General features: G+C 43.2%; 1 protein-coding gene across 2 annotated transcripts in view; it reads right to left on the bottom strand.

Moving 5' to 3' along the window:
- The window catches only part of LOC126198615 (uncharacterized), a 48247-nt gene extending 30543 nt beyond the window's left edge, over positions 1-17704 (bottom strand). The window contains exons 1-2 of one of the 2 annotated variants that reach the window (XM_049935069.1): positions 17613-17704; positions 12337-12634 (exon numbers count right to left, since the gene is read on the bottom strand). In XM_049935069.1, the coding sequence (XP_049791026.1) occupies positions 12337-12634; positions 17613-17647 (333 nt within the window). In that variant the 5' untranslated portion in view covers positions 17648-17704. The remainder of the gene's footprint in view (positions 1-12336; positions 12635-17612) is intronic. The other variant, XM_049935068.1, reaches the window with a different exon arrangement.
- Between the last annotated feature and the right edge of the window lie 597 nt (positions 17705-18301).

The following is an 18301-nucleotide window of genomic DNA, read 5'->3' as shown; positions in this document are numbered from 1 at the left end:
AGGGATCGTGCCATGAAATAAAGAGCCACGCCAGACCATCAATCATGGTTGTCGGGCCGAATGACGGGCGGCAGTCTGGTTGGTATTTCACCGCTGTAAGGAGAATCTCCAGAGACGTCTTCGGCCAGGAATCTGATTGACGAATACAATTACCTTCAGTGATGACTCCTGCTTCGAACTGAGTTTGAATCATATATGTGGCGCGAAAAGAATTCACAGAAAACATGCTTGTTGCACCTAAAACCCGAATGAGGCTAGATTTTTGAAAGTGAATTTTCAATTCTGTCGTAATAATGCGCGGCGAGAGTTTCTACTGCTTGCATTTCTGTTAGCCAAGCCCTGCCTTGGTTAGCAGAGTCGCCGGATCTCTCCCCATGTGATTACATTTGGAACATTATGTGCAGGACCAGCAGTGAAGGAAACAAAAGAAAAATTCGGAGTAGGTATTAAAATCCATGGAGAAGAAATAAAAACTTTGAGGTTCGCCGATGACATTGCAATTCTGTCAGAGACAGCAAAGGACTTGGAAGAGCAGTTGAACGGAATGGACACTGTCTTGAAAGGAGGATATAAGATGAACATTAACAAAAGCAAAACGAGGATAATGGAATGTAGTCGAATTAAGTCGGGTGATGCTGAGGGAATTAGATTAGGAAATGAGACACTTAAAGTAGTAAAGGAGTTTTGCTATTTGGGAGCAAAATAACTGATGATGGCCGAAGTAGAGAGGGTATAAAATGTAGACTGGCAATGGCAAGGAAAGCGTTTCTGAAGAAGAGAAATTTGTTAACATCGAGTATAGATTTAGCCGGCCGCGGTGGCCGAGCGGATCTAGGCGCTTCAGTCCGGAACCGGGCGACTGCTACAGTCGCAAGTTCGAATCATCCCTCGGGCATGGACGTGTGTGATGTCCTTAGGTTAGTTAGGTTTAAGTAGTTCTGAGTACTAGGGGATTGATGAGCTCAGATGTTAAGTCCCATAGTGCTCAGAGCCATTTGAACCATTTTTTGGGTATAGATTTAAGTATGAGGAAGTCGTTTCAGAAAGTATTTGTTGGAGAGTAGCCATGTATGGAAGTGAAACGTGGACGATAAATAGTTTGGACAAGAAGAGAATAGAAGTTTTCGAAATGTGGTGCTACCAAAGAATGGTGAAGATTAGATGGGTAGATGACATAACTAATGAGGAGGTATTGAATACGACTAGAAGAAGGGATCGGTTGATAGGACATGTTCTGTTCTAAGGCATCAAGGGATCACTAATTTAGTATCGGAGGGCAGCGTGGAGGGTAAGAATCGTAGAGGAAGGCCAAGAGATGAATACACTAAGCAGATTCAGAAGGATGTAGCTTGCAGTAGGTACTGGGAGATGAAGAAGCTTGCACAGGATAGAGCAGCATGGAGAGCTGCATCAAACCAATCTCAGGACTGAAGACCACTACAACAACATGTGCAGGACCCTCCAGCCAGCTAGGGATTTTGACGATCTGACACACCAGCTGGACAGAATTTGGCAGGCAGTCCCTCTGGAGGACATTCGACAACTTTACCAAAAAATACCGTAAGAGTTCTGGCAATACGTGTCCATCCGCACACAAGAAGAAGGTCAATGGTCGGTTAGCCTTAACTTTATGAAGATAGAACAGATACCATCTTCATATCAGTTACACTATGTCGGCGCCTGCTGCGCAAACACTGTCTCCACGTACACGTACACCTCAGTTACTCTACCACACAGACATTTGGGGTTACACACGTCTGGTCTGAGACATTCCTAGGAGGGCGGTGAAGTGGGGAGGGGGGGGGGGGGGGGGGTCCACTGGGACAAAACCGCACTATAAACCTGGGTTCGGTGTGGGGCGGTGGTGGGGCGAGTGGACTGCTGTGGCCTGTTGTGGGGTTGTGAACCACTGAGGGCTATGCCGGGACGAAGTCTCTCCGTCGTTTCTAGGTCCCCGGTTCAATACACAGTATACAACTGTAACTAAATACGGTATATACAGGATGTCCCTCTTACGAGTCGTCGGGTTAAATTTCTCTGACATTTCGGCAGATACCTGCAATTTCATTTTTGCAACGTGTAACTGGAATCAGGCCAAAAAAATACTGTCCTTCACTTTATCATGTGACGAAGAGCGTCAGTTTGTTTTCCGTTACGAGCAACATTATTTTAAAGCGGAATTTAGTGTGCCCATTCGACAGAGCGGTCCCAGATTAGTCTGGTGCTATATTAGTTTTATCCATATGTATTAACAGTAACACTGAAACACGAGGAATGAGAAGCGACTCGGTAGCGCCCTGTCCCGCGCTTTCTGCTACCGCCATGCGGCAGCGCTGCTCAGTCGCTGCTGTAGTGCTAGATATTCATTGTGATTTAACGTTCACGTTAATACATATGGATGAAACGAACATCGCTGTAGACTAGTTTGGGGCCCCTCTATCGAATGAGCGCGTAAAATTCCCGTTTTAAAAATCGTTTTTCTTGTAAGGGGAAATAAACCGACGCTTTTGGACCACCACTTGAAAGATGTGATGACATTATTTGTGCTGACCAAAATGGAAAACCACTTTTGTTGAAAAAGTTGATTACTATATGAACGCACAACAAATTAAATTTCTATGGGACTCGATGGGACATGCGGTAGCCATTTTGTGTGAAACAAGGCTCGTGTCTATCTGCATAAAATTCTGTGTCTCGTGCCTCTTATACAGTGCTGTACGAGACTTTTACAAATGGACTTTCTTGGGAAAGTTATACCTTGAGAATTAAGAGATAACAGAAAACTGGGCAGCATTTTATGCAAATGTATGAAAAATTCTGCAGGTTGCTGCAGTTTTTCTTTAAATGCGACAAGTAGGCTGAGACAACGTTTTCCTTTTCAGATATACGCTTTATCACGCGGCTTAGGCGTGACCACAGATAACACTTGTAATCTGTTGAGCCCAAGTGAGATAAAAAGCGGCCAAACGGGAAAAGTTTAACCTTGTCTCAATCCGTCTAATATATTTCTTGAAATCTGTAAGATTTAAGAACGGCAAAGTAATAACACCATTCTGTTAAAAAAAAAACTAGCAAGGAACACTGAAGAAAATTTTTTTTGGCAATAAACTTAAGCGCAGTTCTCAACATAACGCTTAGAATAATTAAGTTTTACCGCTTTTTCTTATGTAAAACTGCCGGCCGGTGTGGCCGAGCGGTTCTAGGCGCTTCAGTCTGGAACCGCGTGACCGCTACGGTCGCAGGTTCGAATCCTGCCTCGGGCATGGATGTGTGTGCTGTTCTTAGGTTAGTTAGGTTTAAGTAGTTCTAAGTTCTAGGGGACTGATGACCTCAAATGTTAAGTCCCATAGTGTCAGAGCCACTTTTTTATATGTAAAACTGTCAAATCCTTTGTTCAGAGATGTTTATTTCGTTTCTGTGTTATTTTCCTTTGAAGGATTTGTGTTAGAACTGGAACTGCCGAGAGTAAGACGTATCAGCGTATCAGCATTCCTGGTTGTAACCTGTGACGAATGGCAGAAAACCACGATGAAAGAAATGTTTTTGAACTTGCATATAGTATCCAGTAGTACACACAAAATGAATAATATTCCTTGTTCTATGGTACAATTATTTAATGATGATGACAGACGATCGATCAATTTGATAATGACATTCCGCTATGGTTTAAAATTGTCTTATGCGGATTAAATCATTAAAACAGGTACGGACATCTGGGCTAACAGTAATGTCATCTCTCTTGTGTTGTTGTTAGTGTCTCTTTAATGGGTTGAAAGTAGCAGAATAAACGACCGAAGAAGTATTGTGTAGCAGCGGCTGACGTCTTTGCAACTTTTCCCTGTACTATGAGACTAGAAGGTGGGAAGACTTTTACGTGCATTACTGCCGTTCCTCACTAAGTCACAAATGGCTCCGTTAGTTAAACCATACCATATGCGGACATCATGGAAGAATACCGAAGAAGTATGTCGTGTATGGATTTCTTGAAGGTACACTACGTGATCAAAAGTATGCGGACATCCACAGAAACATACGTCTTTCATATTAGGAGCATTGTGCTGCCACCTACTGCCAGGTACTCCACATCAGCGACCTCAGTAGTCATTAGACATGGTGAGAGAACAGAATGGGGCGCTCTGCGGAACTCACGAACTTCGAACGTTGTCATGTGATTAGGTGCAACTTGTCATACGTCTGTACGCGAGATCTGCACACTCCTAAACATCCCTAGGTCCACTGACTGTTTCCGATATGATAGTAAAGTGGAAACGTGAAGGGACACGTACAGCACAAAAGCGTACAGGCCGACGTCGTCTGTTGACTGACAGAGATCGCCGACATTTAAAGAGGGTCGTAATGTGTAATAGGCAGACATCCATCCAGACCATCACACAGCAATTTCAAACTGCATCACGATCCACTGCAAGTACTATGACAGTTAGGCGGGAGGTGAGAAAACCTGGATTTCATGTTCGAGCGGCTGTTCATAAGCACGCCGGTATATGCAAAACGACGCCTCACTTGGTGTAAGGAGCGTAAACATTGGACGATTGAACAGTGGAAAAACGTTGAGTGGGGTGACGAATCACGGTACACAATGTGGCGATCAAACGGAAGGGTGTGGATATGGCGAATGCCCGGTGAAAGTTATCTGCCAGCGTGTGTAGTGCCAACAGTAAAATTTGGAGGCGGTGGTGTTATGGTGAGGCCGTGTTTTTCATGGAGAGGGCTTGCACCCCTTGTTGTTTTGCGTGGCACTATCGTAGCACAAGCCTACATTGATGTTATAAGCATCTTCTTGCTTCCCACTGTTGAAGAGCAATTCAGGGATGGCGATTGCATCTTTCAATACGGTCAAGCACCTATTCATAATGCACGACCTGTGGCGGAAGGTTACACGACAATAACATCCCTGTAATGTACTGGCCTGAATCCCATAGAGCACCTTCGGGAAGGTTTGGGACGGCGACTTCTTGCCAGGCCTCACCGACCGACATCGATACCTCTTCTCAGTGCAGCAATTTTCGAAGAATGGGCTCCTATTTCCAAAGAAACCTTCCAGCAGCTGACTAGACGTATGTTTGCAAGAGCAGAAGCTGTCATCAATGCTAAGGGTAGGCCAACACCATATTTAATTCCAGAATTACCGATGGAGGGCACCACGAACTTGTAAGTCATTTTCAGCCAGGTGTACGGATACTTTTGATCACATAGTGTAGTTGGGCCTAACCAGTTAGAAGTAGTTTCAGATACGGGAGTTGTTTAAGGCAAACGGCTTTCACACCTAGTCAGTCTGTACACACTGTGGACGACAGTATTTTAATTGGCCACCGTGTATGCTAGATGACAACTTGACACGTTACTTTCGTATCAAGATACTGTTCTTAAGATCACTCATATGTGCTAAAACCGCTTTACTGTCATAAAAGAACAAAATGTGATCAGGCCAATTGTGATTGTTTGTGGCAGCATGCCGATGCACTCTGTCATAAAGCAGCATCCGTGAGGCAACAGCTTGTCGATGATAAAATTCCTGAAATGGACTAACCTGCACAGAGTTCCTACCTGAACCAATGGAGGACCTTTGGGATAATTTTGAACGCTAACTTCACCACAGACCCCAATGTTAAACATTACTACCCTCTCTGGTTTCGACTTGATTCGGTACTGTAAACACCTATTCCTCTCTCTCTCTCTCTCTCTCTCTCTCCATCCATCCATCCATCCATCCATCCATCTCTTACTAGGTCTCCCTAGTTCTCTCCGACCGTTGATTCATTATCTGTTTTCTGTCGTTCTGCCAACATGATACTTCCATTTCATTCTGTTCTCTCCTATCTTGTCATTAACTGAAAAGATTTTTATATCTCATCTTATTGTTTCATTCCTTATTTTATCAATTTCATTACACCCCCTTACATATTTCATGTACTTCATCTCTAGTGATTGTAAACGTGATTTTTCTTTTTCTGTTACTGTCCATGATTCTTAACCATATACAAGAGTAGGTACAGCCATAACTTTATAGAATTTCATTTGTGTTTCTTTTCTTGTTTTTCTTCCTGGAGTTCTTCCAATTGTTCCGCAAATAGCTTGACACTTAATAACCTTCTCTCAATGTCTTTGTCATAGTTAAAACTAATATCACATCCCAGATAACTGAAGTGGATTACTTGTCCTAATATTATCTAATCTTCATTATTCTCGATCTGACTGGATGGTTTCCTTTGAATACCATTACATTTGTTTTACTTGCAGGTATAGTTTAATTGTAATATACTGCTGTTTGGCTCGATTTAGATACTGCTCTTTCTCAATTATGTCCTATTTCATGTATAATGATCTGGCCATCAGCGTATAACAGAGTATTTAATGATACACTAGATCCTATTTTAATCCCTAAGAGAATTTCATCTTTCCCCTTCATAACTAGATCGTCGATTTATGAATTAGTGAATAAAATAGGTGACAGATTGCACATTTGCCAAACATTTTCATTTATTAAAATTTCACATGACACTCATTTTCGAACCAGAACTTACAACTGTTTTTTATTTACCTATAGACGCCTTATTATATTAAGATGTTTCGGAAAACTTTTTATTTCCAGTATTTTCCACAAAAGAGATCTTTTTACCTTATCAAAGGCTTTCTCAAAATCAATAAACGCTAAATGCATTTCCCGACGTTTTTCAATGATTTCTCTTCTTTTAACTATGTTATCACTACACGAACGTCCCTTTCTGAAGCGCGATTGTTCTTCTAAGATTACTGCATCAGCGAGGAAGAATTTGCTGCCATTCCACCACAGACTTTCAGAAACATCATTGAAAGAGTCAGCAGCGAGTCCCAGGGTATTTTTGATCATATAGTGGACATTTAACTGACAGAGGCCCATTTGCATACGCCCACAGAGGGCGACGGTGTAACATTACGACGATAGGGATAAGAAGTTGAAAATGGCACATTGCTGAATTCAGCTGATTGTGTGATATAAATAACAGCAACTGTATAGCAGCCAAGGTGGAAAATGGAACTGTCTTTTAACAAGATTGTGAGTGTGGCACCCCACATGAAGAAACTTATTAGAAAGTCTAAAGGCATGTGCAAATAGTGACCGCCGTGGTTACTTGACCACTCATACACCAAAAGTTTTACAGCCCTCTGCTGTATCTCTGTTGGGTATTTAGTAGTATACTATTTGGTTGTAAAGTTCCATCAGCATATGCTAGATGCCATGTGGTGCAGATTTTCTTGTGCAACAGTTGGCGAACCAGTTGCGACTTATGATTGTAAACTAAAAATTCTATTAAAATGTGGTTGTGCAAAATCCACCGGCATCATTTAACTGCAAAGCCATCGGCTTTTTCAACTATATCATGTACATTACTTGATTAGTTCTCAAAACGGGTCACTGATTAGTTTTTTGTTGTCATGTATATATCTCCCAGTACATTACGATTTCTGAGGTCACGTGCAGCTTTCTTGGTTTCAGGGTTATTTTGACTATTGGTCATTGTTATCTCAGGATAATTTATTAACAAATGTTGATGCCAATGACAATTGGAACTAAGGAATACAAACATTAACCACCGGTGTATAGACAGAGACAATTGTTAATGTATCTACAACTAAGGACAAACAAATGTCAGTCACATATTGCTCAAATTGCAAGTTTTGATGCATACAGTGAATCAGGTATAACATATAATGTCAAATATCTCCAGGAAGAAGGAATGAACTTTGTTTGGCGACAAGAGCCAGATATTTACTAAATAAATGAAGAAAAGTTAACCTAAGTTCTAACTGCACCAGATATTTTGAAACGAGAATTGAGGTTTAAGATGGGTGAAACTGCTGTTATTGCCCGCAACGAAATTTGGAGCTATCTGCATGGTATTGCACACATGATGATCGATCACACTAAATACACGTACCGTACCAGCGTACCAGGTTTTTTTTTTCTTTTATGAGGCTTCATAAAGCACTTAAGAAGAATTGAGATTAATGCCTTTATTTCTGAGTAGCCAAAGCTTCATTGTGTTTTTGAAACTTTGACCACAATGTGAATGGTAGTTGACAGTTGTTGTAGAAGTAAAGGCCAGCCAATAGACCCGCAAATCCATGCTAACTTTGACCATCTACAATTTTTCCCATTATTTTCTAAGCATTTTAGAAAATGCACTGTACTGTTTAGTATGTCGTCCTTTCACAAAAGCACCTATGTTCACCAAAATAAATATCATAGAACTTAGAAAAAACAGTCGTGATAGTCACATCTGTATTTGAAAACCGGTCAAAGTATACCCGGTTTATGGCACTGTAGTGGGGTGCAGTGCTTTGCTACAGACATGCATTATACACGGTGTTCGGAAATTCCCGTTACAGATTTCTAGGAATTGTAGAGGGGAGAGAGTACGTAATATTTTGAATAGGAATCCATAATGGCAGACGACATCCGAGGTCAGTGCAGAGCGTCAAAATTGTAGGTGCCGGTGCCTTTGATATACAAGGTCGATCCGTGACGATGTTACAAATTTTCAAGGATGATGGAGACAGATAAACGTAAGAATCTGAGGTAAGGGTACTTGGCTCGGAAACGAACGAGTCGTTAAGTTACAATCAACAGTCATTCTGATACCTCTGACAGTGAAATACATGTATCTGTACTGTTGTTGCTTAGAACATAGGGCATGCAACTTTCAGAGGTTTCACATGTGCTCTAAAATGGATGTTTTAGGAGTTATGAGCACTTGTTCATCTTCGCCAGTGTGAAACACATTTCCTCTACTGAACGAGTGCCCATCACTCCTCAAGCATGCATTTTAGACCGCATGAATATTGGACATTCTTTTCTTGTTTTGGTCCGTACTACTAACTCTGAAAGTTGCATATTCTGCACAGAAAAGTTTTCGTTTATAAATTTCAACTTGGTCGTTTCCAATACAGGGACCCTCACCTCAAATTGATACATTTGTGCTTCACCATCATCAGAGAATCACCCTGTATACATGGTGAACATTAATACAACCGACAAACTACAGAGACAGATTCCTCACTGGAAATGGATGAAGAAAGATCCTCTGAACATGTGTCCGGAAATGGACAGTGTGCGTGCAAACACAACAAATTGCCCCGGAACACAGTACAGAGCTACATCACATCTGCGTCACAACAGGTGTTCAAAGTGGCCTCCACAGGATGCAATGCACATTGCATCATAGATTGCCACTCTCTTTCGCACGTTTCGGCCTCTCTCCGAATAGCGTCAAAAGCGTCGTGAACATTCTGCTGAAGGGTCTGCACATCAGGAACTGGTTCAGCATACAAAATGCTTTCCAAACCCCCCGGAGATAAAAATAAAAAAGGTTTAAGTGCGATAATCTAGCATTCCGCGGTAAAGGGCCTTCGCGTTCTATCGAGCGTCCGGGGAAGATGGTGTTGAGGTGTCGGCGAACAGTTATATGGAAGTGGGGGTGGTGCTCTATCATGCAGAAACCACATAACCTGTAGTATTGCCAAAGGTACATTCTCAACTAGCCCAGGTAGCGTATTTCACAGAGAGTCCAGGTACGTTCCACCGTCGAGGGACTGTGGATTAATAACCGGTGCAAGTATTTGGTCGCCAAGAATCCCTGCCCACACTTTGATGCTGGAGAGACGCCTCAACTACTACCCGAGGACTGTCTGTTGCCCATAGATAACGATTATGCAGCCTGATGAAGCCAGTTCTATTAAACGTAATGCCGCCTCTCGACCGTTTCCATCTGCTTGGCCGTACACAAACACCATCTCGGCTCGTCCCCGACATGAATACCGGACGACTCTGCTGATTACAGTACGCTGTGTCAACCACACAGCATGCAACACACGAGGAACACATGGCATGTTGTCAGCGGAGCTTTCATTCATAAGCGCCACCTACTGCAGCCACAATGCATTTCCACACACATGTTAATAGGACTTTTTTCCTCAATTTACAGTCGGTAATGCGTCCCTGCAGTTTGTCGGTCTTATTAATGTTCATCATGTATACATACATTTACAAGCCCCGGCGCCTATAACTTTGATGCTCTTTAGCATTGATGGAAGACGTTTTTGGACATGGATTCCTACTCAAAATACAGGATGTCCCAAAAAGAGTCCTGGCCATTAAAGTTGCTACACCAAGAAGAAATGCAGATGATAAACTGATATTCATTGGACAAATATACTATACTAGAACTGACATGTGATTACATTTTTACGCAGTTTGGGTGCATAGAACGTAAGAAATCAGTACCCAGTACAACCACCTCTGGCCGTAATAACGGTCCTGATACGCCTGGGCATTGAGTCAAGCAGAGCAGGGATGGCGTGTACAGGTACAGCTGTCCATGCAGCTTCAACACGATACCACAGTTCATCAAGAGTAGTGACTGGCGTATTGCGACAAGCCAGTTGCTCGGCCACCATTGACCAGACGTTTTCAATTCGTGAGAGATCTGGAGACTGTGCTGGAAAGGGCAGCAGTCGAACATTTTCTGTATCCAGAATGGCCCGTACAGGACCTGCAACATGCAATCGTGCATTATCCTGCTGAAATGTAGGGTTTCGCAGGGATCGAATGAGGGGAAGAGCCACGGGTCGTAACACATCTGAAATGTAACGTCCACTGCTCAAAGTGCCGTCAATGCGAACAAGAGGTGACCGAGACGTGTAACTAGCCACACCCCATACCATCACGTCGGGTGATACGCCAGTATGGCGATGATGAATACACGCTTCCAATTGCGTTCACCGCGATGTCGCCAAACACGGATGCGATCATCATGATGCTGTAAACAGAACCTGGATTCATCCGAAATCATTTGCATATCACAGCACCGTCTTGCTGTCGGTTAAATTTCGCTTCTGTAGCACGTCATGTTCGTGGTGTAGCAATTTTAAACAGTAGTGTATTTATTGGGGACAAGGGCTTAACACTCAGAAAAAACAGAAGTTTATAAAAATCCATCATAAATGTTCAATACTTCCTGCATTGGCGGCATGGACGACATCTAGCCGATAGCCGAATTCATCCAAAACTGAGTGTAAGGTGTCTTCTGTCACTGAAGATACAGCAGCTGATATTCTTGTTTTTAGTTCATCAATATCACGAGGTAAGGGAGCAAGGTAAACACATTGTTTAACATGTCTCCACAGGAAGATCTGCGATCACTGATTGAGTACGACTAAATTCAATAACACAATACGATTTCTGTTGCGCGGACGCGATATTGCATGAGACTGGCTGCACGCAGCATGTCAGCACTCGTAGCGACATCTAGCGGATTTTTTCTGAAACTCTAGACCATGCCGATTACATCCAGCGCTGTTTCAGTTACCTAGTGACATGTGTCAATATTATTACAAGTTAAAATCGGGTCATTCTGCCCGCTCCAGGTGAGCACCCGTAGCGACATCTAGCGGATTTTTTCTGAAACTCTAGACCATGCCGATTACATCCAGCGCTGTTTCAGTTACCCAGTGACATTTGTGTCAATATTATTACACGTTAAAATCGTGTCATTATGCACGCACCAGTCAGCACCGGTCGCGACATCTAGCGGATTTTTTCTGAAACTTAGACCATGCCGATTACATCTAGCGCTGTTTCAGTTACCTAGTGACATTTGTGTCAATATTATTACAAGTTAAAATCGGGTCATTCTGCCAGCTCCAGGTGAGCACCCGTAGCGACATCTAGCGGAATTTTTCTGAAACTCTAGACCATGCCGATCACATTCAGCGCTGTTTCAGTTACCAAGTGACATTTGTGTCAATAGTATTACACGTTAAAATCGTGTCATTATGCACGCTCCAGGTAAGCACCCGTAGCGACATCTAGCGGATTTTTTCTGAAACTCTAGACCATGCCGATTACATCCAGCGCTGTTTCAGTTACCCAGTGATATTTGTGTCAATATTATTACACGTTAAAATCGTGTCATTATGCACGCTCCAGATCAGCACCCGTAGCAACATCTAGCGGATTTTTTTCTGAAACTCTAGACCATGCCGATTACATCCAGCTCTGTTTCAGTTACCCAGTGACATTTGTGTCAATATTATTACACGTTAAAATCGTGACATTATGCACGCACCAGTCAGCACCGGTCGCGACATCTAGCGGATTTTTTCTGAAACTTAGACCATGCCGATTACATCTAGCGCTGTTTTAGTTACCAAGTGACATTTGTCTCAATGTTATTACGAGTTAAAATCGGGTCATTCTTTTTGGGACACCCTGTATGTACTCACTCCCTAGCAGTTTGTAACGGGAATTTCCGAACTCCGCGCATGCTGTATACTCACTTCAGAAATTCGGCCGTCCGAGAGGTCGAGCTGCTGCAGCATCGGCAGCGCCGCGAAGGTGTCGTTGCGCAGTTCGCGCAGCTGGTGCGCCCTGACGCTGAGCGCCAGCAGGCCCGCGGGCAGCGCCGACGGCTGCGGCGTCACCCCCAGGCACTCGGCTGAAAGGCCGTCCTGCGAGCACCAGCAGCCGGGCGCGCACAGCCACTGCTCGTCGCCGGCGGCCGCCGCGGAAGGCGCCGCCGCCCCAGGCCGCAGCGGGAGGCAGCACTGCGCCACCAGCAGCGTCACCAGGCACGCCCTGGAACACGCGCCATTCCACACACTCAGCTAACACGTCCATATTACTTTTCAATAAATTTGTTAGGCGCACATCCATCCATTCGCTACTGTTTATTTCAGCCGGTGAGATACACCGAGCTGACAACAGTCATGAGATACCCCCTACCACACTACTGGCCATTAAAATTGCTACACCACGAAGATGACGTGCTACAGACGCGAAATTTAACCGACAGGAAGAAGATGCTGTGATATGCAAATCATAAGTTTTTCAGAGCATTCACATAAGGTTGGCATCGGTGGCGACACCTACAACGTGCTGACATGAGGAAAGTTACCAACCGATTTCTCATACACAAACAGCAGTTGACCGGCGTTGCCTGGTGAAACGTTGTTGTGATGCCTCGTGTGAGGAGGAGAAATCGCGATTGCGGTTTATCGTATCGCGACATTGCTGCTCGCGTTGGTCGAGATCCAATGACTGTTTCAGAATATGGAATCGGTGCGTTCAGGATGGTAATACGGAACGCCGTGCTGGATCCCAACGTCCTCGTATCACTAGCACTAGAGATGACAGACATCTTATCCGCATGGCTGTAACGGAGCGTGCGGCCTCGTCTCGATCCCGGAGTCAACAGATGGGGACGTTTGCAAGACAACGACCATCTGCACGAACAGTTCGACGACGTTTGCAGCAGCACGGACTATCAGCTCGGAGACCGTGGGTGCGGTTACCTTTGACGCTGCATCACAGACAGGAGTGCCTGCGATGGTGTACTCAACGACGAACTTGGGTGCACGAATGGCAAAACGTCATTTTTTCGGATGAATCCAGGTTCTGTTTACAGCATCATAATGGTCTCATTCGTGTTTGGCGACATGGCGGTGAACGCACATTGGAATTGTGTATTCGTCATCGCCATACTGGCGTATCACCCGGCGTGATGGTATGGGGTGCCACTGGTTACACGTCTCCGTCACCTCTTGTTCGCACTGACGGCACTTTGAACAGTGGACGTTACATTTCAGATGTGTTGCCACCCGTGGCTCTTCCCTTCATTCGATCTCTGCGAAATCCTACATTTCAACAGGATAATGCACGACCGCGTGTTTCAGGTCCTGTACGGGCCTTCTGGATACAGAAAATGTTCGACTGCTGCCCTGGCCATCACGTTCTCCAGATCTCTCACCAACTGAAAACGTCTGGTCAATGGTGGCCTAGCAACTGGCTCGTCACAATACGCCAGTCACTACTCTTGATGAACTGTGGTATCGTGTTGAAGCTGCATGGACAGCTGTACCTGTACACACCATCCCTGCTCTGTTTGACTCTATGCCCAGGCGTATCAAGGCCGTTATTACGGCCAGATGTGGTTGTTCGGAGTACTGATTTCTCAGGATCTATGCTCCGAAATTGCGTGAAAATGTTATCATATGTGAGTTCTAGTATAATATATTTATCCATTGAATACCCGTTTATCATCTGCATTTCTTCTTGGTGTAGCAATTTTTATGGCCCATGTGTTCGCCTGCCTGCTCGTGGATTACATATGCTGCACACATCTCCACCTCCACCCTCCTTCTGCCCATCTCCACCTCCACCCTCTCCCTGTCCATCTACTGCCCTCCCTCCCCCTGTCCATTTCTCCTCCCCCTCTCTCTGTAAACAAGTCCTCCCCCTTCTTTAGTCTATTTTGTCCTCCCCTCCCTCCCCTCTCCTTCCATCAAATACTGTCATGTCAGCACATTCCACAAGTCGAAGGCTGATGTGAAATAGTTTGTAGTGATCCTCCTGTTCTATCATCTTAATTTCTTATCGCTGAGGAGCAGACCACTGTACCTAACTGACAAAGATCGCATTTATTATGTTATGCACAGACTACACTTGTTGTCCTATTTCATGATACTACGTCATAGGAAAGTTCCCTACAAGTTTTGATAAGTGGCTTTGCAAGTTTCAAAATATGGCCCTGTCTTTTGACGACATTGACTTGGAAGCTTGCGTTCTTTACACCGTCAAGGCACCATAAACCCTATTATGTGGCATAATTTTTAATATGATACGCCTAACCGTTCCTGTGAAAAAGGGGTCATAACAGATAGACGGACAGGCAGTCAGATAACAAATGACAATTTTTTTCGCAAATTAACGATTTTCGAATTTTTTGCTTTAGTTGTACCGTAAGCCCTGATTTTTACCCAATTGCATGATTCTAGATCAACGGGAACTACCCTATAGATTTTGATGACTGAGTTTGCGAGTATGAAAATATATATAAATGGCGGTATCTTTTCACTGCTTTGACTTAGGAGCTGCAATGTCTTATAGCACCAAGGGACAGTAGACCTTAGCATGTTGCTTAAATTTCAACTGCATACGCATATCTGTTCTTGAGAAAAAGTCTTTTTAACAGTCGGGCAATGAGACAGACGAACGGACAAGAAAGCGATCCTATAATGGTTCCTTTTCTCTGGTTTAGGAGCGGAATCCTAAAATTGGTGGTGATACGTAATGGCTACTGGGAGCGTCAAAGATGTCTGAAAGTTTTTATGTAGAGATATCAACAAAGGATGAGCAGAAGACGTGCAGATGTAGCTTTAGGACCCCGAGAAAGCTCGAATAATTGGCTTGTAGGAGGTGGAAGCATCATAACGGTAGATCGCACAGACAGTTGGCTGTAATTTAATGGCCGCAAAACGAATTGTAACGATATGGACTCAGGACAACTGTGAGACAGGAAGAATAGTTTCCTTCCAAAAGACTGCAAGATTGTGTGACAGACAAATAGACCGACAACTACCGCAGAAATCTGGTCAGAGGTTACAGGCATAGGGTACGTACAGAAGGTTCGGAAATTTCCATTACAAACTAATAGGACTTTTAGAAGGGAGTGAGTACATAATATTTTGATCAGGAATCTATGTCCGGAGACGTGCCGTTTCCGTACTGCAGCCGTTGAAAACGTATTTGCTAGGCAGGTATGAAACAGAATAGCCATGGTGGGGGGATGGTTACATCGGATCGGTTAAAGTCATTTGACGTCTGCCCTACCTCTCTGACCTGGTTCTAGCCTCATTCAGGTGTCTGTGAGTGTTAGAGCAATATGGTTGAGTACGTGTTTGCAGAATACACTGACATGATCCTTCTGAAGCTGGAAGAGCTGATCGTCGCCTTTATCAAGATCGTTCTCCACAACGTCTAACTCCGTTGCATACCCTCCTCGCCACAGTTACGCAACGGCTTCGAGAAATGGTACCTTCACCGTCGACAGGCATGACTCTGATGTTCCAAGGAGACCCCTCACATCCGTATTGGAAGAGGCCGTACTGTATTACGTCGAAAGGAACTCATCGACGACTACACGATCAATTTCTTTGACCATTAATGAGTGGAATCGAAAAACAAGTGATGTACTGGGTCGCGCCCAATCAGTCACTTGTAAAAGTGTTCACGTTACCAACATGTTTTCAAATGGTTGTAGCACGGAAACGGTGTGTTTCCGGACATGGGTTACAGTTCAAAATATTATCTACTCACTCCCCTCTACAACTCCTAGAAGTGTGTAACAGAAATTTCCGAACACCCTGTAATATTTACGGAGTGAGCATGGCCTACTCCGAATTTTTCAACATCAGTCCGAGCTAGTCACGTGATTTTGGGACAACGCTGCTTGTCTATAGTTTGCAGTAATAGCGAAACTTGTATATTACACATATTCACCTTGTTTTATATACGTTTCTGCACGCTTTACTTTTGGTAACAGGTTTGGTGCAGTATTGTCATTGCTACTGACGTAAAGAGAAGTACGTGAGACGAAGACGAGTTACTTTTCATAGGTATGTACAACAAATGTATAATTTTGTAAATTTCATACTGATATAAGCCACTTTATATGCTGAGAAACATCGAAGCGCGGTATTATAATGTCTTATATTGTAGAGAAAATTTCTGCGGATTTATGGCCATGTTTTTACGAGACAAGTGCTAAATAAGGTTGCAAGTGTGTTTGAGTAAACTGCCAGTCAGTGTGTACGTCCTGGTGTTATGTTAATGTGCAGATAAAATTTATACATGACACTCCATTAATTTTCTCTACTTTATGCAGGTGCTCAGATCCTTGTGCGTATCTAAGTCTGTATGGACAGTTTCCTACACAATGTCCTTGAAGGTAAACTAATTAGAACAGATTCGTTAATATGAATCAGTGCAACAGAAAATGTAAAAAAAGGTATTGTTGGGTGCCACTTCTTTTATTACCCCAGAATTCAAGCATTGATGTTGAATTTTTATTTTTTTTGTCTGTAGTGTATGGTTTTTCTTTTCTGACGAACTGGCAAAAAAATGTTGTAGATAATTTACTTGCCTATAAAAACAGAAGGTTAAAAAATTGAAAATAATGATGGACAAGCATGTTATGCAAACCGCTTACCGTATTTAGTATAGCAGTTTCATAGTTTCAAATGAGTTGTTTCTTTTTTGTGGCCTTTCGGCGTCGTCTACAGTGTTATTGTAACGAAATTAATTAGAACAGAGATTCGAAAATATGAATAAGTGCAATAGAAAAACTAAATGAATACTGCTGGCTGTTATTTCCTATACCATTACCGAAAAATCGTAAATAAAGTGGAATCTGTGGGGGAAAAGCAAAATACCGTTACTCTTCACATCTTTAAGCCAATTTCAGTTCCAGGTATCAAACTGTTAAAACGCTTATACAAAATTTTACGGTACTTCTGAAGAGGATTTATTTCTAGCAGCAAAGTAATAACAACATTACTGAAACTTCGAAAAGACAATATTACATGTCTCCGCATGAGTCTCTCTTGAGAGGCGTTCACTCAGGCGAACCAGTCAACAAATACAAGCTTAATATTGTAGAAGAAAACTTAATAAAATGAAGACACCTCTTTTCTACCCAGAAGTCACGGAAAGCTACAATAAAACCAGTGAATATTGGCAACACAGTATGAAAACGCAATGAGAAACAGCAGCTTACCTGGTTGACATGCTGAGAGTCTGCATCACCTGCATTCTTGCAGAAATTTACTGCTGCGTGCAGTTCAAGTTACTGTGCTGTCCTAAGAGGTGCGGTGTTATTTGTTCGCTTAACTTATCTTCACTTGATAAGATAAGAAAAAACAGCTCTCAAAGGCTGATTGTTCACTTTGTTACGCCTCGATGGCAGTTCAGAGTAGGATGGAAATCTAAATCTAAATCTGAATCTATTCTCTACAAACCACTGTGAAGCGCATGGAGGAAGGTACTGATCTTTTCATGCCTTATTAGAATTTCCTCGTGTTCCGCTCGCGTGCAGAACGCGTGAAGAACGATTAAGTGCTTCTGTTTGCTTAAATACGCTTGTGTAAGCTGCAGTTAGTCTTCTTAGTCTTCTCCTCCCTTCCTTCAGTCCCTAAGAGGGCGATACGAAGTGACTGTAGTACATGTCTCACTTACTGCTGGTTATTGCAACTTTCTAAGTAGAGTTTCGCGGAACGGCTTTCATCAGTCTTGAAGCATCTGGCACACTTCAGGTTTTTAACATCTCCATAACGCTCTCCCACAGGTGAAACGAAGCTATGACAATTTATACGTTTCTTTACTCCTGATGTTCCTATTTGGTACGGATCGTACACATTTGAGTAATATTCTACGATGGGTTGCACATTTTTTTTTTAAAAAAAGAAT

The sequence above is a fragment of the Schistocerca nitens genome, chromosome 8 (genome assembly GCF_023898315.1).
Source record: "Schistocerca nitens isolate TAMUIC-IGC-003100 chromosome 8, iqSchNite1.1, whole genome shotgun sequence".
NCBI classification, from domain to species: Eukaryota; Metazoa; Arthropoda; class Insecta; order Orthoptera; family Acrididae; genus Schistocerca; species Schistocerca nitens.
The sequence above is the reverse complement of the archived record's forward strand: the minus strand, read 5'-3'. Positions and strand labels throughout refer to the sequence as shown.